The sequence below is a fragment of the Canis lupus genome, chromosome 1, assembly GCF_003254725.2.
Source record: "Canis lupus dingo isolate Sandy chromosome 1, ASM325472v2, whole genome shotgun sequence".
NCBI lineage: Eukaryota > Metazoa > Chordata > Mammalia > Carnivora > Canidae > Canis > Canis lupus.
In genome coordinates, this window is record NC_064243.1 from 49,794,537 (window position 1) to 49,819,483 (window position 24,947).

The 24,947-nt window shown below is 45.0% G+C and overlaps 1 protein-coding gene across 3 annotated transcripts in view; it reads right to left on the minus strand.

Moving 5' to 3' along the window:
- AGPAT4 (1-acylglycerol-3-phosphate O-acyltransferase 4) overlaps window positions 1–24,947 on the minus strand; it is a 127,892-nt gene that overhangs the window by 78,863 nt on the left and 24,082 nt on the right. The window contains exon 2 of one of the 3 annotated variants that reach the window (XM_025422692.3): window positions 11,398–11,662. The exons of the other annotated variants lie outside the window; for them this stretch is intronic. Within the exon in view, the coding sequence (XP_025278477.1) occupies window positions 11,398–11,575 (178 nt within the window). The 5' untranslated portion in view covers window positions 11,576–11,662. The remainder of the gene's footprint in view (window positions 1–11,397; window positions 11,663–24,947) is intronic. 3 annotated transcript variants of the gene reach the window in all.

The following is a 24,947-nucleotide window of genomic DNA, read 5'->3' on the forward strand; positions in this document are numbered from 1 at the left end:
TTCTGAAGGAAATAAAGCCACCCACCTGGGTGGCTCAGTTGGTTAAGTCTGCCTTTGGCTCAGGTCGTGATCCCAGGATCCTGGGGTGGAGCCCCGCATCGGGCTCCATGCTCAGCAGGGAATCTGCTTCTCCCTCTCCCTCTGCTCCATGTTCCCCCTGCTTGGGCTCGCTCACTCTCTCTCTCTCTCTCTCTCAGTTTGCCAATTAAAAAAAAAAAATCTTAAAAAATATATAGTAATTCCTTTCTGAAACCCTAGGATAGACCCCGAGAAGGGATACCCAAACTGAAAATGCCTCACCTCCCATCTGAACCAAAGATAGACCGAAATAGCAGAAACTAGGGAATACTTCTTGTCATTAGTCTTCCCTTTGCTCTGGAACTTGTGTCTATGAAGCCCGTTTCTCCCTTGCTTCAAATGCTGTGCTACTTTAAATTCTATTTCCAGAGTGCTGGCACCCAAACCTATAGGCGAAGGCAGTGGTCTTCAAATGCTTTTGATTATTTAAGTAAAAGAAATTAAATATGCACCATTAGCACATGCAAATATTTTGTTGCATATAATCCACAAAATATTTTAAGTATCTTTTATCCATGTATAATGATAAAAGAAACATACATTAGAAACATAAACTTCTCTCTATTCCTTATAATTGTCTTGTCTTGGTTACCTCCTGGGGAGTACCCACCCCACTGTGGAGACCACACACCATCGTCTTACCAGGTTATGAGACACCAAGCCAAACTTATAACCTAGTTTGAAAGCTGTAACTTAAGTCACAAGTGAAATTTAATGCTTGCAAAAACAAATGGGAACCCTGGCTGAAGATTAATTTATTTATAAACCACATCGACAGCTAAGACACCTTGCTCCAAGGTGAGCATCTGCTTATACAATTCAGTATCACATGAATATTACTAAATTTGCGGTTTCTTTACTACCCCTATTTGAAATTTGCTCCCTATGTAAAATATAAAGTGATTTCTTGTACAAAAGATTGTATGCATATATAATTATATGTAATATATATATATAGGGACACCTGGGTGGCTCAGCAGTTGGGCATCTGCCTTCGGCTCAGGGTGTGATCCCAGTCTGGGGTCAAGTCCCGCATAAGGCTCACTTGCGGAGATCCTGCTTCTTTCTCCCTCTGTCTGTGTATCTGCTTCTCTCTCTGTGTCTCTCATAAATAAATAAATAAAATCTTTAAAAAATGTATATATATATACATATATATATATATATATCCCTCTACTGTGCGTAAAACATACATGCACACACACATACCCAAACATATATTTAAGACATATATTTATAATATATGTTTAAATAAAACATATATTTACTCAAGTTAAACACAGCATGCTCTAACATAGCGACATTACTTTTAAAAACTTTTAAAAAGTCCAGTGTTGCCTATCAAACTCCTTTTACTGAATCTGTTACATAAGATAGGACCATCTGGATATTTGCCGTGCTTCCGATCACCAGGAGTATCAACCAGATAGTCGCAATATTTCTTGATGACTTGAGCTCATAACATACTGCTGTGGTCAGATCTCAACCCCAAGACTTCTTACTCCTAAATAAACAAAATGGTGCTGGTACAAAGAGCTAATTTTGTAACAAGGGGGAAAAGTCAACAAAGTAAAAGCCCCGTTGGAAATGAAATGGTTTCAAGATGCCTGGGTGGCTCAGCGGTTGAGGGCCTCCATTCGGCCCAGGGTGTGATCCTGGAGTCCCGATATCGAGTCCTGGGTCGGGCTCCCTGCATGGAGTCTCCTTCTCCCTCTGCCTGTGTCTCTGCCTCTCTCTCTCTCTCTGTGTCTCTCATGAATAAATAAATAAAATATTTTTTAAAAAGGAAATGAGATGAAATGGTTTCATCACGAGCTGTGCAGAAGCCTAACACTGATTAGGAGGAGAAGACATTGTATCTGAACCAAGCTGGGCAGACACTGTCCTTGATACTTGAGAATACAAAAGCCAGGCATGTGGGGGAGCCAGAACAGACTGCCTCCCTGAGATTACTTCATTTGCGATGACTTCTTTATTCAAGGCCAATAGAAGGAAGAAAAGATTGATTGCTCCCTTTATGGCCAGAGAGGTTATTACTAAGACAGACCCAAGTATTGCCTCATGTGTAAGCAATTCCCTTTCGCTGACACTTCTGAGACCTTTCCCCAGGTTTGAGGACCATTTAATTCTATTTTTCTCAGGCAGATGGCTTTGGTGGTTAGCCAAAGCAGTTCTGGACTTGGATGGTGTACTTAAAGTGATAAAAATAAACGCCAGTTGGAAATACAAGACACACAGGATGAAAGAAAAGTGCAAGCCCCTATTACCTCCAGACTTTGGAAGATCTGCACCCCGGTCATGGCTGGGCCCGAGCGGGGCCACCACCTCCAGGTGCGCTTGTCACTGTCCTCCTCGTCCCATGTGAACGGCCCACTTCACTCATCAGAGGTCCCTGACTTTAAGGGGTAAGGAAGAGGGATTCCTGAGATTGGTCCATGAATGGGAGCAAGGCAGTCCACCTGCATCACCTCTGTTTCCTGTGCTACCAGTAAGAACAAGCCCCAGTGAGTGAGTAGAAGCCAGGCGAGGAGGAGGAGGGCAAAAAAACACAAAATTCACACATACTGGCACCCCAGTTTCCTTCCATCATGACTGTGAAGCGTAAAATAAAGCCCAATTGGAGAGAGACTTAGAAAAGGAAAGTGTACGGATTTTCCTGGGCTGCTCTAACAAAGTATCCCAGACTGGGGTGCTTAAAACCAGAAATACTGTCTCCCAGTTCTGGAGGCCAGAAGCCAGAGATCACCGTGGAGGCAGGTTGGCCTAAGGCTGTCAGACAGGATCTGCTCCGGATCTTTCCAACCTCAGGTCCTCTTCCCATATCTTCACATCGTTTTGCTCTGTATGCATCTGTCGCTGTGTCCCATTGTCCCCTTTACAAGGACACAGTCTTAGTGGATTAGCGCCCACCCTACGGACCGCATCTTCAAAGACCCTGTTTCTAAGTAAAGCCACATTCATAGGCACTGGGCTTTAGGACTTCACAGCTTTTGGGAAGGCGGACCCAGCTCAACCCATAACCGGAGTACATGGCTCTGGGGTCATGCTTCCCTCTTGATTCCTTTCTACTGAGTCACTTTATTTGCAGTGGGGTTCATTATGCTGTATGTGGGTCCCAGGAAGGCAGACACCCCAGTCTCCGGGACTCCTGCCACACCCACCCTTTATTGCAAAGGGCTGACTTAATATTTACTCCCACTACTCCCTCCCATTGGTGATTCTCTATTTAGTTCTTTTGGGTGTTTGGGTTTTTCTTGTTTTTGTTCCTTTCACTTTATATGCTCATCGTATGAAATATAAGATATTCAGAAAATATAAAAGCGATTATAAAAATCATCTCAAATTAGGGAATCCCTGGGTGGCTCAGCAGTTTAGCCCCAGCCTTCGGCCCAGGGCGTGATACTGGAGCCCCAGGATCGAGTCCCACATCGGACTCCCTGCATGGAGGCTGCTTCTCCCTCTCCCTCTGCCTATGTCTCTGCTCTCTCTCTCTCTCTCTTTCTCTCTCTGTGTCTCTCATGAATAAATAAATAAAATAAAATAAAAAATCATCTCAAATTATAATTCCTAAAAATGGCACTCTGATAAATCTACTCCCAGTCTATTTATAAGGTTGGTATTATATTGTACAGTTTGGCATCATGCTATTTTTACTTAATATTATACCTAGGGTGTAACATGGTTCAGAGAAATAATGACCCAGCTGGGTATCTTTCTATAAAAAATTATGTGTGAACAGATTTTTCAAAAAGAACAAATTAACAATTTCTCAAGGCACATTTTGAACAATGCCGCTCGGAGCAAGACAAAAATAAATCCTGACGTAAACTGCTGTTCACAGTGCTTGGAATCCCCAAGGACGAATCCTTGGGAGTTCATCTGGGGTGCCAGGGGCTTCGAGCCTGCTCTGGTCGTCACTGCACACCTGTCCTCCTGTCCTCCCGGCCTGGTGAGACTGCTGCGGCCTCATCCAGTCAGGCTCCAGTCTGGGGACACAGGACGGTCTTGATGACATTTGGTAGGTCCCCTCTCCTTCTGATGCCTGACGACCTGAATAAACCAGTTTCCCCTAGGTGATGTTAAAATATGCTTTTTTCTCAGGCTAGACTAGACCACCTTTCGTCTTCCTGCCAATACACTGCAAATCCGCCTCCTCCCAGAACACATGGCCTGTGACAGTGTTTCAGTAGGACAGGGACCCTTTCAGGGGATGGACTGTCCTTTCCTCTGTGTTCCCCATATACCTCTATCCTAGCTTTTATCTCGTGCTCCACAATGGTTTGTGTTCCATGTCTTCTTCCCCCCTGAGACTGGATCCCTCTGAGGGCAGCTGCTGAACCCCCTTCATTCCTGGCGGTGTGTCAGGCCCCCAGAATGAAGTCAAATGCTTATTTGTGGAAGAACACTGGCTGAGCATGACAGGCACCCTGCTGGGTCACCTGGGGCTGAGACAGTGAATTAACATGTCCAGGGTTGATCCTAGCAGATGCTTGCTTGACATTAGCCATGGGTGTTGAAATAAAAACTTTTATCACGTACTGTGTTTATTTGTTTCAAAATATGGTAGCGAAAACTCACTTGGGGACCTCAGCTCTCCTAATTACTAACTGTATGACCTTAGACAAATCACCTGATCTCTCTGAGCCTCAGTTAATTTGAGCCCCAATGTGGGGAATTGCCTGTTCAGAGTGATTATGGGCTTAAACAACATAATGGATATAAAATATTTAGCATGATGCCTAATATGTAGTAAACACCACAGACTGCAGTGATTGCGATGATTAGAAATGGGAATAAGGGGGCACCTGGGTGGCTCAGCGGTTGAGCATCTGCCTTCGGCTCAGGTCATGATCCTAGGGTCCTGGGATCGAGTCCCACATCGGGCTCCCTATAGGGAGCCTGCTCCTCCCTCTGCCTATGTCTCTGCCTCTCTCTGTGTGTCTCTCTTGAATAAATAAAATCTTAAAAAAAAAAAAAGAAGAAAAAGAAATGAAAATAACTTCCTATTAGGATTGTATTTCTCTCTTCCTTTCTCCATAGCCTTGGGGAATGTCACTTACTGTGGTCACCAGTCAGACAGTTGGCCTCAGCTCAGGAGACAGGTTCCTCAACCCCAAGGCCATGCCTGGTAGCCCTGCACTTAGTCCTCCTGGATTTCATCACAGCTCCTCCACCATCTGTGTTACCCGGGGCACATAGCTGAACCTCTCTGCCCTGCATATGGTAGGTGCAATATACTTGTTGAATACATTGCCAGGGGGGAAAAAAACTCCTTAGCATAGGACCTCTGTTGTTTGATCCTTCTCTCATGGATCCAGTCTGGATTCTGTTGTCATCGCCTGGGTTGACAAGGAGGTATGCTCCTTAGAAATAGAAATGAGGAGAGAGAAGTCTTTTGCCCATTCCTGAAAGCACTCACTAAACATCACTGTGGACATTGTGAAATCTCCCAGGTCAGGCCATCCAGAGGGTGACTCCAGGTGAACCCAGCAGCATTTCTTGTTAAAGCTGGGGGGATGGGGGCGACACACTTCAGGGGAAGCAAAAGGTGCCAGCAGGAGACAGTCAGGAGAGGAAGGGGTCCCAGTAGTGAAATTTGGGTGCCCCTGCTCTGTTCGGGGAGCTAGGCTTTGCCTTTGGGTTAGAATTATAACCCACAGGCAAAACTAGCCTTAGAGCAGTGCTGAGGTACTTGTCGTGAGTCTTCACAATCCTTCACCCTATTCATCAAAGCCACCATCTGATCACAAAGCTGTGACAAAGGAGAGAGCACCAACTTTAGGCTTCTCTGCTTATGTCAACTATAGCCAGTTACCTGTACCCTCCAGGGAGGCACTTGCCACCAGGCACCTGTTAGGGATGCAGTGAAAGACCTCTGATGACAACACCCAGATTTCGGGTCATGGCTCCCAGCAGAGGTATTGGCAGGTCCTCCCAGGACCCACATTTCAGCAGGAGCCAAGACAGCAGGAGAAGGGTCAGGACTAGGGGCTTTGGGATTACCTTACAAAGACCCTTCATGATGTCCTGGAGGAGAAACTTGTGGCAAGTGAAGGAGTCAAACCTATTTACAACTGAAGGGAGTGAAAAATCAGTTGGACTGAGATGAGAAAAGCAGCCCTGCCATTAATCAGGCTGGGAAGAGAGATGGATCAAGCCTGCTGCCAAGGTAACAGGACATTTTTTTCTCCCCAAGGTCATGTTGGAAAAGGTTACAGCGACCCCTTTTTTGATGGATCGTGGTCTTACACGTGCTGGCTGGGTGAAGAATCTGCTCTCTCAGGGGGATGGAGCTGCCTCCCTGTCAACATGGTCTTCAATTTCACCTTGTCCCTGGAATTCAATGCCTTGGGATGCACAGTTCCTTAGGCATCTCGGAGCTTCTATCCCACCTGCATGCATGTCCCTTCATTGAGGCTGTTCTGACAAGACACGGAGCCCTGATCCTTCCAGAGAGGAACACACACTGATTTCTGCCAAGCTCACCATACAGCTGAGCCCAGCTTCTCAGCTCACAACTCTAAAGTGACTTATATGTCCTGGAGTCCATTGCAAATGTGCATTATTATTATAGCAGGAAAACTAACATCTCTTTCAAGGTAGGACACATGTGTGGTGTTGTAGGTGGGGATCAAGAGTTTGCTTCTCTCTTCATGCTCAACTACTGCCTGCTACTAATAAAGTGGCTGATAACCAAGACCCCTGGAGCAGCAGGGGTGGTAAGGCAGGAGGAAACATCTCCCCATGTGTAAAAACAAAAAAAATCTAAAGCTGTTATTAGAAGAATCTTGGAATCTTGGACAATTCCCCTCTCCCATCTCCTTTATTCAAACTACTCCTTGATTTGAAGTTACCTATCCAAGTAGTTAACTGCCATAATGGGAAGAAAGAAGAGGTAGGTGGTAAGCAGGAAGCCAGGGTGTCTTCTTTTGCCGTTTGGGAGTCCAAATGCTGCCTGCCCCTGGCCCCCATGTGGCCTGGCCCCTGGAGCTGTGCATCGGACCGACATTGAGTATCACATGCCATGAGTATCATAGTCCGGTGGAATTAGATGGGGAGGCCCAACCAGACAGAACTAGTTAGCAGCAGCAGGGGATTTGGCAGCAAGGCACCAGGGCCGGAGGGGGGGCAAGGGGCAGGGAGGGGGAGGGGTGTCTCCATTTTGTTTCCTGCTACCAGCAGTCCTTGCCTTGCTAGATCATTCAGATCACCTGTAATCCTCCCCGACACCCCACCCCCTTCTAAAAAACTCTATCACTAATAGGTTCTTTTCATCTTTCTGGTTTTTTTTGGGGTTTTTTAACCTGCAGTGTCAGAGGGGAAGAAAAACAAGCCAGCTAGCCTTGGCCACCTTTCCCTAGATATTAAAAGGCACATCCTGTGGGAAGGAAAGGTAATTTCAATTCCACTCCTTGGCCGCTTCCTGTTACTTTCTTCCTGCTCCACCCCTTGCAGAGCTGGCTCCACCCTCTCTGACCTCACTCATCCGTCCTCCTGTCTTGGCCTTTCCTGCCTACAAATCCAGGCAAAAGTAGAGTAAAACAATCATCCCAAACCCAGCCACCCAGATTAAATACGCTTTCCAATTGCTATTCCTGATGTGGGTCCTGGCCCCCAGAATGAAGCTCTCTGTGCCGTGCATCTTGGGGGCAACAGTGTGTTCTTGGTTGCATTTTGTCTCTACCTGTCATTCACCTGTAGCCTTTTGCACGTGGGCTTCACCACACCAGGGCTGCTGGCTCCTTTGGATCTACCTGATACAACACCGAGCTCTTAACAAACGTTTAAAGAGAAGGGGATGATGACAGAGCTCTATTAGTAAAAAAGTGAACAGGAGAGAGGGGGATCTGAATCTCCAGGAAATAACTTATTCTCCCTTTTTTCTTGAAGTATCAGCACCAAGTGATGGTTCTGGCTGATTTTCTAAACTTTACAGTGATTCATATGCCAGAAGACACAATTAAACCCCACACACAGTTTTCATCTCAACTGGGAGAGAAGAGGAGGAGGGTGAAGGCCACAGAAGGAGCCTGACCATCTCCTCCTCCAAGGTGCGGAGGAGCCCATGACCTGTCGCCTGTGACCATCAATGGCCAACAGTCTGTCTGTTTCAGGTCCTCTGCTGTTGCTGTGAGGCGCTCAGGGATGGGGAGGGGGTAAGAAAATCTACCAATTGTAGAGAGCAAGTGAAAGGAGAAAGAAGAGAGGGTGCCTGGGTGGCTCAGTCGGTGAAGCATCTGCCTTGGGCTCAGGTCATGATCTCAAGGTCTTGGGATCGAGTCCGGTACTGGGCTCCCTGCTCAGCGAGGAGTCTGCTTCTCCCTCTACCTCTCCCCCTTACTCATGCTCTCTCTCTCTGTCTCTCTCTTTCTCTCTGTCTCTCTCTCACCCTCTCTCTCAAATAAATAAATTAGAAAGAGAAGGAGAACAGTTTTGCTCTGCAGCACATGCTAGGGTACCAGGGATGGAGAACCTGGGAAAGGGAGGAGCCCCAAATTTGTACCGGACTCACCACAATGAGGTGCCCACAAGCAGGGCCCAGGCTGCATCATGCTCCCCTGCCCCTGCTACCACAGGCTCTTTTCCTAGGAGCCAGGACTGCTCCTTCCCTTCTCTATGCACATGTATAAAACAGCTCTGTTTCTGCTCAGATGACAGCCCGTGGAAGCTCCCCTCTGGGACTGTAGGCCCAGAACAGTGTGCATGTACCTGACCGAGCTGCACACGGATGGATGCACTGCCTTTCCCTGAGCCCTCCCGTCCTTCTGTGTGCCCCGAGCGGGCAAATGCCAGTGGTCGTGGATGGTTAGTTCCTGAATTTCATTTGGAATTATTCTAGAATAACTTAATCGGTGTGTGACGGGTAAAAATCCATTTTGCTTTCCGAATTTGTTACCCATCTTAATTTCCCCCAGAAACAAGTAGGCTAAAGCACCCTCAGAAGAATTTGACATTTTCCTGCCATAACCTCGGTACGTCTTCATTTACCTACGACAAGCAAAATATGGTACTGTTAGGAACGCACATCTCAAATTCTACCTCTTACTTCTTGACTCCAAATGAGAAACCCAATTCTGAACCAGCTGCTTGAAACTCAGTTAAGGGTTATGACAGGGCAAACAGACATGATTTCAAATTGCAAACTGACAGGCTTTGGAATCTCATAGGTTTATGCGAATCATATAAATATGGGTTCCAATGAAAAGTGCAATCAGCATTGCTTTGTTTAATTTAGATTTTGTTTAAGTAGATACCTATTACTAGAGTACAAAAAGACATGTAAAATCATAAGGTAAATCTCTGACAATCAAGACCTTCCCTTGATTATGCAAATTCTTCTCTCTTCAAACAGCTCCAATTCAGGCTCAGGCCATCTCCTACTAGCTCTGCCCTGCTCTGACAAGTCATCCCTTTTCTAGATGCCTAAGTACCACAGACCAGTGTGAGATTAAAATGTATGACAAGGAATCTTGCATTACCTACTATTGCATTGAATGGTACTGCATCCAATATGCTATAGACACATGAATGACAGATTTTTTTTTCAGTTATAAATTGGCTTTATGATCTTAGGAATATTTTCAAGATATATTTGGGTAAAACACACTAATATAAGACAGAGTGGAGGGGTGCCTGGTGGCTCAGATGGTTGGATGTCTGCCTTCAGCTCAGGTCATGATCTCAGGGTCCTGGGATCAAGCCCCATGTTAGGCTCTCTGCTCAGGGAGGTGTCCATTTCCCCCCCTCCCTCTGCCTCTCCCACTGCTTGTGCTCTCTCTGTCTCTCTCTCTCTCTCTCTCTCAAATTAATAAATACAAAATCTTAAAAAAAAAAGACATAGTTGGTGTAGCACTGACACCATATTAGAAATAGTATTGGACATATATGCAAGTCTTGAGCTGGGGAAAGAAATCATGAATAAAGATGTTTTTATCATTTTTTTTTCTCTCAAGTTAGTATTTTAGGGTTTAAAAAATAACTGATTAGATCAGTAGTAATCCATTTGGATAATTGTATGCAGCTTTATTGTTGTGATTCAAATTCAAATTTGATTGCTTCATTTAAAGGGTTTCAGAGAGATACCAATAATTTTGGACTCGGCATAATCTAACAGAGCTGAGATTTTTAAATTGCTTGATTTGGAAGAGCTCGTACTTTTAAATATATTCACACCCATATATATAATTGGTAATGATATACTGCATTCTCTACTGTTGAGAATAGGTACAGATTAAAGGTCAATCCACAATAAGACTCATCTCGAGGCATTCCCAATATTTTGATTTATCCCTTTTCATTTCAGTTTTGAAATTCAGGCCAGTGGAAATAGTCACGTTTAAAATAGTCTAGTATAATCAAACACACACACACAAACACACAAATCCGTGTATGTAAAACTGGAAAAATCTAAATAAACAAGACTGGTGGATTGTGTCAGCGTTGGTTTTCTTGTTGTGATATTACACTATACTAATACAAGAGGCTCCCTGCCACTGGGGAAAACTGGCTGAAGAGTATATGGGGGCTCTCTGCATTACTTCTTACAATCCCTACGTACATCTATAATATCTGAAAATAAAAAGCTAAAGAAAAGATGCAAGAAAGAGAGCAGCATATCATACTGTCATTTCATTTTAAAACATATGAGTATGTATTATGCATCTAGACATGTACACAGAGACTCACCTGCATTCATGTCCACACATAAGAGCCAAACATACAGATATATTCCCTCGCAGAAGCATCATACAGATACACACATATATATGCTATTTCCATAAGGGTAACTAAGAAATCATTAATGCTGATGGCTCCAGAGGAAGAAAACTGCAGAAACAGAGCCAGAATGCCCGTTTACTTTCCACGAGATACCCTACCATGCCTGTTGAAACGAATTGTGTGCTACTGACATTACCCATCCAAAAAATATTTTTTTTTTAAGAGTGTGGACAAAACAGCCATTTCAAACCTAAAACAAACCATGAAAGACTTCTAACTCTGGGAAACAAACAAAGGATTGCAGAAGGGGGTGGGTGGGTGGGGGATGGAGTAACTGGGTGATGGGCACTGAGGAGGGCACTTGATGGGATGAGCACTGGATGTTATACTGTATGTTGGCAAATTAACTTTAAACTTAAAAAATGTAAAAAAAAATTTTTTTAATCTGCTATAAACGAAAAAAAAAAACAAATTAAGAGAAAAGAACAAAAAGCAGCTAAGGACACAGTGCAAGCCCAGGGAGCCCCTTGAAGTCCTATTTCTCCCCCCCGCCCCGCACCAGTGAGGATGCAAATAGAGAGAATACGCAAAAACTCTTACGGCTGGAGACACAGTAAGATAGTCGGCAGTTGATCTTTCTGAAGAGCTGCTTGTTAATTGGCCAGAGAAGGAGAGTGAAGAGCTGAATGGTGTTTATTATTAGCCCCGAGGCGATAAACACGTAACAGAAGACGAGATGGCACAGGAATTGGGACTTCAGCAACCCGACGAGGTCCATGGTGTGTGGTTGCTTTTATTCAAACAAATAAATACTCGCAGGAGAATACTTCCAGAGGAGAAAACAGTCCGGCACCCAGGAAAGTGTCTAAAAACACAAACCAATGTTACGTGTTACCAAAGATCATATGTGCTTTTAGAATCAGGGAAAAAAAAAACACAACTCTTAAAAATATACTCTTAAGATTAAACACATTGTGCATGAGCTGATTTATTTTTATTCAGCATTTGCATAGTGCTGACTTATGGCACAGGTTCAACCCTTTAAAATTAATAGTTTCTTTCATGGTCCTAACTCCCTCCAAGGTAGGACTAGTATCACAGAGGAGGAGCCCAAGGTCCTGAGAGGTCAAGCAACTAGGCTGGGATTCCACAGCTTCTACAGCTCTGAGGTGGCTGAGCTGGCTCGAGTCCTCGTGCTCAGCCACTGTGCCAGCTCCCCTCTCTGGGGCTCACAGCAGAAGCTGTTTCTGGGCCTTCCCTCCTGCTCCCATCTCTGCCTGAACACTCAACCTCCCCACTCCACATCTCATCCTCTAGATCCTGCTCCGATGACCTCTCTTCTGGCAAGCCTGGCCTGCGTGAGATCAAGGACATCCCTGGCTTGGGCTCTACTTCCCAAAGCACCTGTACTCAGTGCCATGTAGTACCCTCTGCTGGTATTCGTTCAATCATTTGCCTTCCTCGACTACCCTGTCACTTCTTCCAAGTACACGACTACCTTGAAAATCATCATTTTCTCCCCGGCAATTGCACAGAGTTGGAGCTTGATTTAAAATATATATATTTATGGAACAATTCAATGAAAGTGGACAAGGGATGAGCTTTGGGATATAAGTAAATACGAATAAGCAACTATGAAGGCAAAAGAACCACCACCATCACACCCCTGGTGATGTGTGCACGCACACATGCACACACACACTCTCTAAAGTCAGAAAGAAACTCAAAACATCCATAGCAACCAGACTCAAAGGCTGGTAGTCAGTCTTCAACCCCAAAATGGCATAATGATATGACTTAATGGTGGGGCAAATAAAGCCATGGAAGAAAAGTGTAAAGGCAGGAGGCTCAAATACTGTGATGGGAAAAATAAATTCAGCTGGGGCAGCCATGCACAGCAGACTGGTGCTCCTGGAGGCAGACTTTCACTGCAAGCTTCCTCTACCGGTGATAGCTGAGAAACCCAAGACTTCATTACAATCTTTATTCAGAACAGCAACGAATCTGTATAGTCATTTCATATCTATTATACCATTTTAGGCCTCTCATGAGTCTAATGAGATGAGTATTATTATTATCCCATTTTTCAGAATAAGAAACTGAGATGACTCACAGGCTGGGTGATTTGCTTACGGTCGTCACAGCTGATAACTAATCATAGCACTCAGTCTTATCCTAAGTTCTCTCTCACGCACCTGCTTGGGTTGCTTTGGTCCTGGGGTGTGAGCTGGGGGTGCCCTGTTGGGCTTGTGCAGAGCAGCCCAGAGATGACCCCAAACGCAAAAAACAGTGCAGCCTTCGGTGAAGTTCAGAATCACAAGCTATGCTCAGAGCAGAGAATGCCACCTAGATTGATTTTGAGGATAGTCTTGGGCAGGAGAACAGACATGAGGTGTGTTTTCCAGAATGTTTACAGTTGTTTAGACAATCTGGAAGGTACCCCATACTTCCACATGGTTTCCATAAATTTCTGATGGGAGGAAACGAAAAGTAACCCTGAGCCTGCTTTCTCTGGAGTTAGCTGAGACACCCCACTCTCCCAGAAGCCCTGCTGTCTGGCACAAAGCCAGGACTCTGCAAAGACAGGTGCACCACATTCTGACCTTTCTCAGGCAGCATTTCCCACAGATGTCTCCATCTCCTTAGGACACACCCTGTTCCAATATAGTCTCTCTCTAATTAAGCTGGCACCCCACTCTCCATGCACTTGACTTCTGGGAGCCACATAAAGAGGAGTGATGTACATTGGTTTACAGTTTGGCAGCAGTTATTGGATGATGTTGAATATTCATGCGTTTTCTTCACTGTCCCTAGATTAGCCACTAAAAGCTTCCGTACAATCTGGCCAGAAGAAGGATGATTCTTCACTAGGATTCTGGGATCTAGTATTTGTGGAGTATTTGGCAAATCCTTTGCTATGCTGACTTAACACTAAGAAAAGGAAGTCAACTGACATTGGAAATGCAGAGGATGAAATGCTGCCTTCCTCACTTCCCAGTCAGTGGTAAGGCATTTCAAAAAAAATGTAGGATTCTTTTTCCTTGTAAAAGCCAAGGGACCACCATGTCCCTGAGTAAAACCCTCACTAGTACTGCATGGAGCAGGGGTCTAATGCAATACTGGTGGTGCATAAGGGGATCTCAGGCAGGCGGGCTTTGGGTGGTTTGGTTCTGCCCACATGTCCTCAAATTCCCTTCCTAGACTGGTGCGGTGGCTGAATGTGGGTTCGGCTGTCTGGGTGTGAAGTCCTGCTGCAACTCTTCGTGTCATGTATCTTCAGATAAATAACTCTTTGGAATCTCAGTTTCTTTATCTATAAAGAGGGATCAAAATTCCCAGAAGACTACTGCTTTTCTTTCTTTCTTTCTTTCTTTCTTTCTTTCTTTCTTTCTTTCTTTCTTTCTTTCACTTAAACTGAATTCTCGAATGTCTGGGCAAGAGCAAAATACAAGACTAGCCAAGGAATTGCCTGAAGATCAAGGTTAGCATTGCCATGATTCTGTTAAGCAATTTTACTGACCTAGTCTTAGGACTGATTAGTAAAAGAGAGACCCGAGGCTAAATTTTTTACAGAGGTGTCTAGTGGGTGAATATGTATCATGTGTCTTAAGTTTATTCCAGATGAAAGTCTGGGGGACCACCCTACCCATAATGAATAAAGAAGAGCTTTTTCTTGAATGTGGCAATCAGCAAATTTAGTGCCATACTGAGAAGACATGGTATAAAGATCTTTCTAGTGATGAAAGCAGGGAAAGTGAAAATATATTAAAATACTTTGCCTGTTTTCCTTTCAGATTTGTGACTACCTAGAATGTTAGGGAGGGAACCTTTCCAGCAAACTCACTCTAGTAGTTTATGTGAAGCAAGGAAATGGCAAAGAATTTTCTTTCTCAGGTGATGAGAGCAAATTTATGCAGTTTGTAAATCAACAAGTAATCGTGAAGCTGTTGCCCTGTCATATTTCTGTAACAAAAAAAAATTTTAAGATTTTATTTATTTATGAGAGACACAGAGAGAGAGAGAGGCAGAGATATAAGCAGAGGGAGAAGCAGGCTCCATGCAGGGAGCCCAATGTGGGACTCGATCCCGGGACTCCAGGATCATGCCCTCGATCCCGGGACTCCAGGATCATGCCCTGAGCAGAACGAAGGCACACGCTCAACTGCTGAGCCACCCAGGCGTCCCACAAAAAATATTTCTTTATCATCAAGAGCAACAGTGAAGGACCTAGGTGTCTGAAAACCAAAAACTTCTATTGCCCATTGTCTGCTCCAGTCACTTACACAATGAGGAGTAGTGGCCTGTGCCTCGGGAGTTCCCTAGTGGCCGTTAACCCCCCTGCCTTCCCTTCCCAGCACCACTCACTCACAGGCCCAGAAAGCTGACTCCAGGCACGTGAGGAGCAGAATTCGAGCCAAATCTGGCTGGGCATTCCCTCAGCATGTTTACACAGTGAAATCTAGCTGCAAGTGACCAATACAGGTCATGTTTGAGGAGAGGACAGAGGGAAGAAGTGACATGACTGGGGCTGAAACACGAGCTGGCTGAGGGTGAGAACAGACACAGGGGTCTTGGCAGATACCGAAGCCCAGACCAATCACAATCCACTGAACGAGAGTGACATATAAGGAAGAATTGCATGTATGAAGATGTTGTAAAGAGAAAGCATAGAGCACAGGAAAAATGCCAGAAAACCCAATCTGTACACATCATTTGAATTTTTCAGAAGGTCGAGTCTGACCCATGAGCTCAATATACATCACCTGAAAATTACTGAACCAGCATTTTAAATATAGACGAAAAGCTCCTGTCACCAGGAATTGTAATAGGTTCAAGGAGAATAGGTTACTCCAAATTACCTTTATTTCCCAGCTACTAATGTTGAGTAGATTTTGAATTTAGCTCATCATTTGACAAAGTCTCTGGCAGTCCTTGAGGACACATTATCGCCCGTGAGTCTGTTAAATTGGTTCACAGCTATTTGAAAAGCTGTCATTAATATTGGAAGGGGCTTCTTATTCAATGGGAAGAGTCTCCTTATGTACCACCAGAACCTAAAAGGTTGTCCATACAAGGATGGGAGAGACCTAGGGGTTACACACATAGAAGATGCCGAATGACCATGAACCAGCTGGATAACAGGGCCATTAAACCAGCTCGTACAGGCCTTTGAAGAATATTAGAACACACTGAGTGAAAAATGCTAGCAAAGAAGCAGGATTCCGATGTGTAAAATAATAATGTGCATATTTATATCACTCACATCTCCATCTATTTCTAGATCATCTAGCCATCTATTAATAGTGGCTAATTTTTGGTGGATGAAATATGGTGGTTTCTTTTTTCTCCCCTGTTCTATTATTCTTTTTCTATAATGAGAATGAGATCGCCCCCTTCCCGGGAAGAGGAGGGGATGCACGGTTCCTGGTGGGCCGTGCGGTTGGGTGCGGTCCCACGATGGAGGTGAGAAACCCCCAGGTGGCTGCTGGAGAACACGGATGCTGCTCGCAGGCTTGATGAGAAGGGACCGGAGGGCTGGCACCCCCTGTCAGGTGAGCACAAAGGGGATAATCCAGCCCCTGAGCAAGGGCCTAGAGAAATTCTGCAACGTGGAGGCCCCAGAGGCCGCCTTGCAGGCAAGCACCAGGGCTTTGGAGGGGTGATACAGCACCAGAGTTAGAGACCAGGAAAGCCTAAGGGGACCTCTCGAGTCAGGCAGCTCTGGCTCCACGCTCAGCCACTTGACAGCTACGGAAGTCACTTCCTTGTCCGTGAAACCGGAGCAGCGCCTTCAACATGAGGTTGCTGTGCGGATCAAGTATGAAAAAGCATTTGAAACACTCAGCAGAATACCCGGAGCGCGGGGAGCACCCAGATCATGGGAGCACCCAGATAATGGGAGCACGTTTGTATCCTTGCAGGAAAATCAAGAGGCAAAGGGAAGCAGCTCAGCTCTCTGACTTTGGCATTTCTGGGGAAGCAGTGAGCCAGAAACCCACTCGGTTTGCCTTCTCGCCCCCCATCTAGAGCCTGACATTTCCTTTCATTTACCTTCAAGCCTGTTAAGACATTGCCTCCCCCATTTGTTTTCGTTCTAACCTCCCCTTTTCCACGAGTGACTCAGAAAGGGGAAACGATGCGGCCACAGAAGCTCACGTATTTTTTGCCTTCTAACCTATGGAATAATCGTTCCCAGCATGAGGATGAAGGGGTGGACCCCCGAGGAAGAGAGGGTGCCAGGCAGCAGAGGGCCACCCCCACGCCGCGTCTCTAGCCTGGGAGCCAGTGGACCCCAGGAGCAGCCGTGCACACAGCAGCCCGGCCCGGCTCCCGGGAGTCCTGAAGCGGGCTCTGTGTGGTCAAGCAGATGGCACCATATGCTGCCCAGCCTCCGCCAGTGGAAACATAAGCAAATAAAGAAAGCTCGGAATGTCCCCACGAGAGAATTCAAACGGCCTCCTCCTCTAAATAGACCCGGAGAGCTTCCACGTACAGCATTCAATTAGGCTAACAAACAGGAGAACCTTCGTTAATTAAGACTTACATATTCGGCCTTAGTCAATATTCTGGAACTATTAAACAAGCAGGAACTCCAGACACCCTCAGGAAGAGAGAAATGGGATTAGCTCCTTTGCTAGATTCTTTCTTTCTTTCTTTCTTTCTTTCTTTCTTTCTTTCTTTCTTTCTTTCTTTCTTTCTTTCTTTCTTTCTTCCTTCCTTCCTTCCTTCCTTCCTTCCTTCCTTCCTTCCTTCCTTTCTTTCTTTCTTTCTTTCTTTCTTTCTTTCTTTCTTTCTTTCAGATTTATAATTTATTTATTCATGAGAGACACAGAGAGAGAGGCAGAGGGAGAAGCAGGCTCCCTGGGGGAGGGGGGAACGCAATGTGGGATTTGATCCCAGGACCCCAGGATCACGACCTGAGCCGAAGGCAGACGCTCAACCACTGAGCCACCCAGGTACCCCACTAGCTTGTTTCTAAAGGCTTGGCTTGTTTGTTACGTTTACCTTTACAGCACTGAACCAGGTCAGGGTTTTATTTTTTATTTTTTATTTTTTTTAATTTTTATTTATTCATGATAGGCACACAGTGAGAGAGAGAGAGGCAGAGACACAGGCAGAGGGAGAAGCAGGCTCCATGCACCGGGAGCCCGACGTGGGATTCGATCCCGGATCTCCCGGATCGTGCCCTGGGCCAAAGGCAGGCGCCAAACCGCTGCGCCACCCAGGGATCCCCAGGTCAGGGTTTTAGAAGAAGCAAAACTTTCTCCCAAAGAAATCAGTCCAAGTGGGAACTGCTAAAAAAAATGCCCAGTACCAACTTAGTATCATCATCGAAATCAAAACAACCCCTTATTTGGGCTCATTTATTTATTTATTTATTTATTTTTATTTTATTTTTTTTTTTTAATTTATTTTTAAAGATTCCATTCATCCATTCATGAGAGATACAGAGAGACAGAGGCAGAGAGAGAAGCAGGCTCCATGCAGGGAGCCCGATTTGGGACTCGATCCCAAAACTTCAGGATTATGCTGTGGGCCGAAGGCAGGTATGCAGGCACTAAACTGCTGAGCCACCCAGGGATCCCCTATTTGGGCTCTTTTAACTCCAAACACTAGAAGAGGTCACAACGCAGAAAGGAGAGAAAAGAAATGGAAATACTAAGCAAACAAACAAAATTCGATTTTTTTTTTACCTTCCAAACTAAAATAATAAGACTCCATTATCAAAGAGATGAGGTCATGGGGGACTCCCAGCTTCAGTGTGAGAACAACCACTCAGGCTTTTTTGACGGACTTAAACATCTTCACACCACTCAATCTCGGAACCCAGCTTCTGAGAAAACTCTCTTAAGGACAAAATTAACTTTTAGAAAATTCTCTCTGCACGAAGATACTCAGCAAGCATTATTTCTAAGCACCTAAAATTAGAAACTGCTTACATTTCTAACATGAGGAAACAATGAAGTGAATTATGGGAAACCCACACGATTGAATAAGTATCACTCTAATAGGTTTGTAGTAAAATGAAGATATTTCCAAAACGATATTTATGAGCTAAAGGGCCCCAAATCACACATATCTATATATATACACACATATATAAATAATAATCACAACTTTAAAATCAAGTATAGAAAAAGTACTGGAAGCAAAGAAAGCCTTATGAAAACACTAGTAACAGTTGTCTTTATCTATACATACACACACACACACACACACACACACACACAGTGCCCCACACACCTAGACAAGTCAGCCAACCTGGAGTCTGGGCTTGGCCTGACTTCTGCTTAGCATCTTCTTCCTTAGGAAGAAACAAGAGGTGAGCTTTAAGATCCCCTAAAAATCAATAAGTCTCTGATTCTAATACAGAAAACCGATGCCCTCACACACCAGTTTCCTGTTAATGCAGCGGGGGTCTCCTCGGGAGTGATTAAGGGGATCCAGCTCCTTCTCTCATCCTTAGCTCGCATGTACAGAGGGGGCTCTCAAAGGGGCACGGTTAACCAGATGAAAAGGAAAGGCAAACTCTAGGGATTGATTGGCAGAGAATAGTATGGACAAAGCGAACGTGGGGCTAGCTGGTGAAACTTTTTAAAAAAGATTTTATTTATTTATTCAGGAGACACACACAGAGAGAGGCAGAGACACAGGCAGAGGGAGAAGCAGGTGCTCCACAGGGAGCCCGATGTGGGACTCGATCCCAGGCCCCCAGGATCACGACTTGAGCCAAAGGCAGACCCTCAACCACTGAGCCATCCAGGTGTCCCTGGCTGGTGAATTTTGCCTCTGGACCAGTATTCTCAGTCAGCAGGGCAGAGAATGCCCTAGGGCCAGTGGTGGCCCCAGAGGAAAGGGGCAGGGATGCAGTCTCAGGGGAAATGAGCGAGGTGTGCTCTACTCTTAGAACATTCGGATTTTGGCTTCTTCATTGGATTGAATGAATTTAGCAGAAATCTCCAAGAGGGCAGCAGCTAACTCATGGAAGCCTGAGGCAGCCACTTAGCACGTTAGTCCTGACAAACGAGGATAAATTTAGTTTTTGGATTCCTGTGAGTTAGACTGGCCCAAGGCCCAAAAACAAAACAGGAAAGAAAGTGTTCTAGACCGAATTTAACGGTCTCTGGGACCATCTCTAACTAAAATAGTCCTCAATTAAAAAATCATCCTCACATAATGGCTTGGCAGAGGCCTCTTAAAATTAGCTTATGTTAAAATTTGATGGACCAGTCTTCTGTCCAATATCCCTGTACCGTACATGATGTCCATTGAAATGAACCAAGCTCCGAAGAAGTCATAAATCATACTCAACACTTTCATTACGCCCTCTGATAAGTAACCCTGAGCCTCTCCCTCCAAAGTCTAATTTTAGGATGATAAAAACCTAAGTCTATAGAAAATCGAGGCTTCTAAGTTTATATTTAATAGTTGGTTCCGAGTAGCTTATATGAGAAAAAGACATTCTGAAGAGCTTTTCTATCTAACCCAAGGAAACTAAGACTCAGAGGTAAGCACCGATGGATAACCTAGGTGACTTTTTCTGTCATGGGGAAAGAACAAAGATGGAAGGAAATTAAGGCCTTTTGTAGCTGTAACGTATACAAGACTGAAACGTCCAGAGTTACACGGGAGATTTTCTGAGTAGTAACGGGTGCAACAGGATCAGCACATGAATGTTTTACACACTGACATTCACTGTCACAAAAGCCCACCATGGAAGGTACTGTTACCCCCATTGTACAGATGGAGAAACGGGTTAATTAGACTAAGTAGCACGCAAAGGTCAAAGAGTGAATAAATGTCTAAAACCCAAGCTCATGCCCTGACTGCTGTTATGCTGCTTTTGACACAGGAAGCCCAACGTGGCTAGATTTCACATGAACTTGGGCCTTCAGAGCACCAGTCCATACTCCAGTTCATGGTCCCATTTCTGACATTGGGGTGATCATGAGTTTTGGGCTAGCGCCCTGCCAGTTGGTCCCACACAGTACTCTCACACAACATCTGCCATTTCTAAGCCCCAATCCAGCTCCCCACAGTCACAGGACACGGTGGGGGGCTGACCTCACAGCGTTTGTAGACTTGTGTGAACTATTTTGCTGGGTCCTCGGTGGAAAATGCGTTGTTCAATTATGTTCAATCTCTGGAAGTTTCCCCAAAAACCCAATATCATGAAACCAAAAACTGAAATGAAATGAGGAGAACTAATCTTCCAAATGGGAAAGTACTGACATTCCTGCTTTAAATAAGAATATTCCAATTAATAATGAAAGCTTTTCAAATATAGAAAGAAAGCAGGACAGATATTTGAATGGAAGATTGTTGGCTCTTCAACTATTGCCACTGTAGGGTGGTGGCCACCAGCCAGCGGTACACCTGTGATGGTAGAAGTGTGTGGAGATGCATCAAAGCCGGGGAATATTCGGGGCAGTTATCTCCTCGGGTCTCTCCAAGTGGGGAAATGGCCTGGGACCAGCTCTGGGCCTACAGAAGCAGGCGTGAGGCAGATGCAGCACCAGCTGGCACCAAAAACAAAAAAAGAGAGCTTTATTCAGTATACGAACCACCTCCTACTCTAGTCCTACCGTCACCAAGGCAACGTGGTCAGGCCTGCGGTCTTACGGTGCCCACTTCTCTCCTTCCCACACGGGCCGTGACAAGCCACCTGGCCAAACCAGCCAAGGAGAAACTCTGCGGGCAGACACTGGGTTTAAATCCCCATTTACTGACTGTGTGACCTTGGGCTCCTCATCTCGGCCTCAGTTTCTGTGTCTGTGTAATGGAGGCAATGATCCCCTCCTTCCAGGAACGGTGTGACGTTTACATGCGTGAATGCATGGAAAGCAAATGTCCGGCTCAGGCTTGCAGGGAGGAACTCCTTGGGACAAGCCAGCCGGGGCTCCCAGGCTGCCTGGAGTGTCTCCTTCCCCTTCAGCTGCTTTGCCTACAACCCCAAACCATCTACCACCTTTTCTTACTAAAACCTCCAGTGTGGTTCTCACAATCAGTTTCTTCTGTTTGTGTTAAGCAACCTCTACACCCAACGTGGGGCTTGAACTTACGTATCCTGAGATCAAGAGTTGCATGCTCTAGGACTGAGCCATCCAGGCTCCCCTCTTCTGTTTGTTTTAAGAAGATTCCTTGTCTGGACATTTTTCTGACATCCACATGCTCCAGAATGACCCTGAGATGAAGTGATTTGTAAGACCCCCGAAGTCCACTCACGAGTTTTAATTGATTCTGTCCCCCTTCCTATCCTAAGGTAAGATTGTTCAAACTCATTGGTTCTGAGGCTCTCTTCAGTTAGTAATCTATATAAACTGCATGGATGAAATAAGTTGAACATACAATATGGGTTTTGCTTTTTACATTGCTAAAGAGATATCAAAAGTGGTATTGACAAGATCAAGTCTATGATCATCTTGGTGCCCTCTGAACACACCAGTATATCCTTGGAGCCTTGTGATGAGAAACTGAGGACACAACTCAGGTATATGGAATATGTTAAGAATAAACAGATAAAAAGTGTGTCTGCATCCACCAGGAAGCAGTTTGCAGGGGGCTGACTTCTGAGCAGAGTGAGGTTGGGACCCATTCTGCTGTGAAGAGACATTGTGCTTAGGTCACTAGCAAATCATGGTCCCTAAGTTTTTTCATAAAATCTGTTCTTTAGGGATGCCTGGGTGGCTCAGCAGTTAGAGCCTGCCTTCGGCCCAGGGTATGATCCTGGAGTCCCAGGATCGAGTCGTACCTCGGGCTCCCTGCATGGAGCCTGCTTCTCCCTCTGCCCGTGTCTCTGCCTGCCTCTCTCTCTCTCTGTCTCTCTGTGTCTCTCAGGAATAAATAAATAAATAAAATCTTTTTTTGAAAAATCTGGTCTTTAATATTTCAAAATATATCAAAAATAAATAATAATGAAAATCCTTTAAAATTAAGACTTACGGCAAAATTTAAAACTTCATTGGAAATTTCCTTAAGTGTATTTTATAATTTTCTTTAAAAGATTTTATTTACGGAGCACATGGGTAGTTCAGTGATTGAGTGTCTGCCTTTGGCTCAGGTCACGGTCCTGGGGTCCTGGGATCGAGTCCCATATCGGGCACCCCACAAGGAGCCTGCTTCTCCCTCTTGCCTACGTCTCTGGCTTTCTCTCTGTGCCTCTCATGAATAAATAAAATCTTTAAAAAAAAGGTTTTTAAAAAAATTTATTCAAGAGATAGAGTGAAAGAAAGCACAAGCAGGGGGAGCAGCAGGCAGAGAGAGAGGGAGAAGCAGGTTTCCCATTGAGCAGGGAGCCTGATACCGGGCTCTAACCTTTAAGCAAGCCCCAGTTTGGCCAAACAATCCCACATGGCCTGGGAATGGCCAGACCAGGAAACCATGGGGATGAGTCGTGAACCACCAGAGATAGCTAAACACGTTCTCTGGTATTGAATTTCCAGTAAAGGTGATGAGATCGTATAACTCTCTTCACTCATTCTGGCCTAGCCCACCTAGTCTGTCTGGGTTCAACAATTCCATTAAGAGTGCTGACCCTTCGCCATTATGACAGGACAACACTATCTGTGGCCCTGTGAATGGGGCCTGTAGCCAACAAAAGTCACCAGCCTTAGACAAATGGCCAAACTGCCAGTCCTGGGGAAGCTCCAATCATTAGATATGAAGTGATAAAGCCAAGAAGATGTGAAGTGACAGTAGCCAAAGCTTGAAGGTTATGTAACAAACCACACGGCCATTGGATGCTCTTCTACACAACAGCTAACCTGGTGCAAATACAGACTAGGGGGTGCTATATTATAGATGGGGAACTTACCCTGCATTGTCTTGTAGCAACTGGATTGGAGACCTCATGATTCTAACAGTAGTCAAAGACATATGTACAGACAGGGAAGCACCAGCATTGACTCGGGTCTGGGTTTGACTCTTGACCATCCATGTGTCTGCATCAGCGTGGCCACTTGGCCTCCAGGGATGTCAGCTTCCTCTTCTGTCAATGGTCTCTGACAGACTCACTGACCACATAGAAGGGTGGTGGGAGAGTTCAGTGAGGTAAGGGATACACCGGGGCTCTTTCAAGCCCAATTTTATGGCTCAGAAAATGGGAAATGGCGCTGCTTCCCCACATGCCATCAACCTCGGTACTTCTGATTCACAGAAACTTCTATGGCATAAATACTCAGGTTTCTCCCCAGGGAGCAGAGCTCCAAGGAAGCACTCTGCTGGCTCTGTCCTTATCAGTGGGGCTCGTTGTGTGGGTTGGGAGATGGCTCAGTGAGGGTCCACTCAGGGGAACTAATTTTGGGTGAAATAAGCCAGTGGCCTTCCTTTCTGTGTCTGAGGCACCAGGATATGGGCTCTTTCCTCTGGTGGATCCCTCTCTGTCCTCCTCACTGTTCCTTAAGCGCCCTTGATTCTTGAGTTCTTGGAGGCTCTCCTGTTGCCAACTCTTCCTTTTCTGGTAAGGAGTGTGTGGAAGGTGGGAGATCAATAAAGCTAGATTTTAAATCTTTCATTTCTTTGATTTTCATAAAGGGATGCCAATGAACCCAGGCAATTTCCCTGACTTGATTCATGCATAATGGACCCGAAGAGAGACTTATTAGAAAAGAAATGCACTCAAATGCTTTCCTGACATGAATCATTTATTGAAGACAGAATTGGTGGCTGTAAGGGCCCAAAATAAGTTGACTTACAGTATCCTTGTTTCTAGATAGGTCTGAAATATGACCACAGAATATTGAAACACCCAGACAGGAACAATGCTTTCGGGGTCATTACAGACTGGCTATTCCTCGAAAAGTTTCATTAATAACAGCAGTGATAAACCATGAAGCAGGGCCTCCTCGCTCCCCCTTTCTTTTTCTCCTCTAGTCACAAAGCTCAGTAACGGGATCCTTGGTGAAAGCAGTGATGTTCTTTTCAACATCTGTTAAATAGAATCCAGGACAGGTATTCTTGGATCCATGCAAACATTCATTAATCCATCGATAGCTTTATTCATTCATTAGGTTGTCAGTAAAGCTAACTAACTCATTCATCCATTCAGTTAAAAATTCACTGATTCATATGTATCGTTATAACCTTATGCCCTTGCATTAGACTTCAGGGTAAGCACAGGGGATTCTTACCGGGTCCCTCTCTGTGTTTTA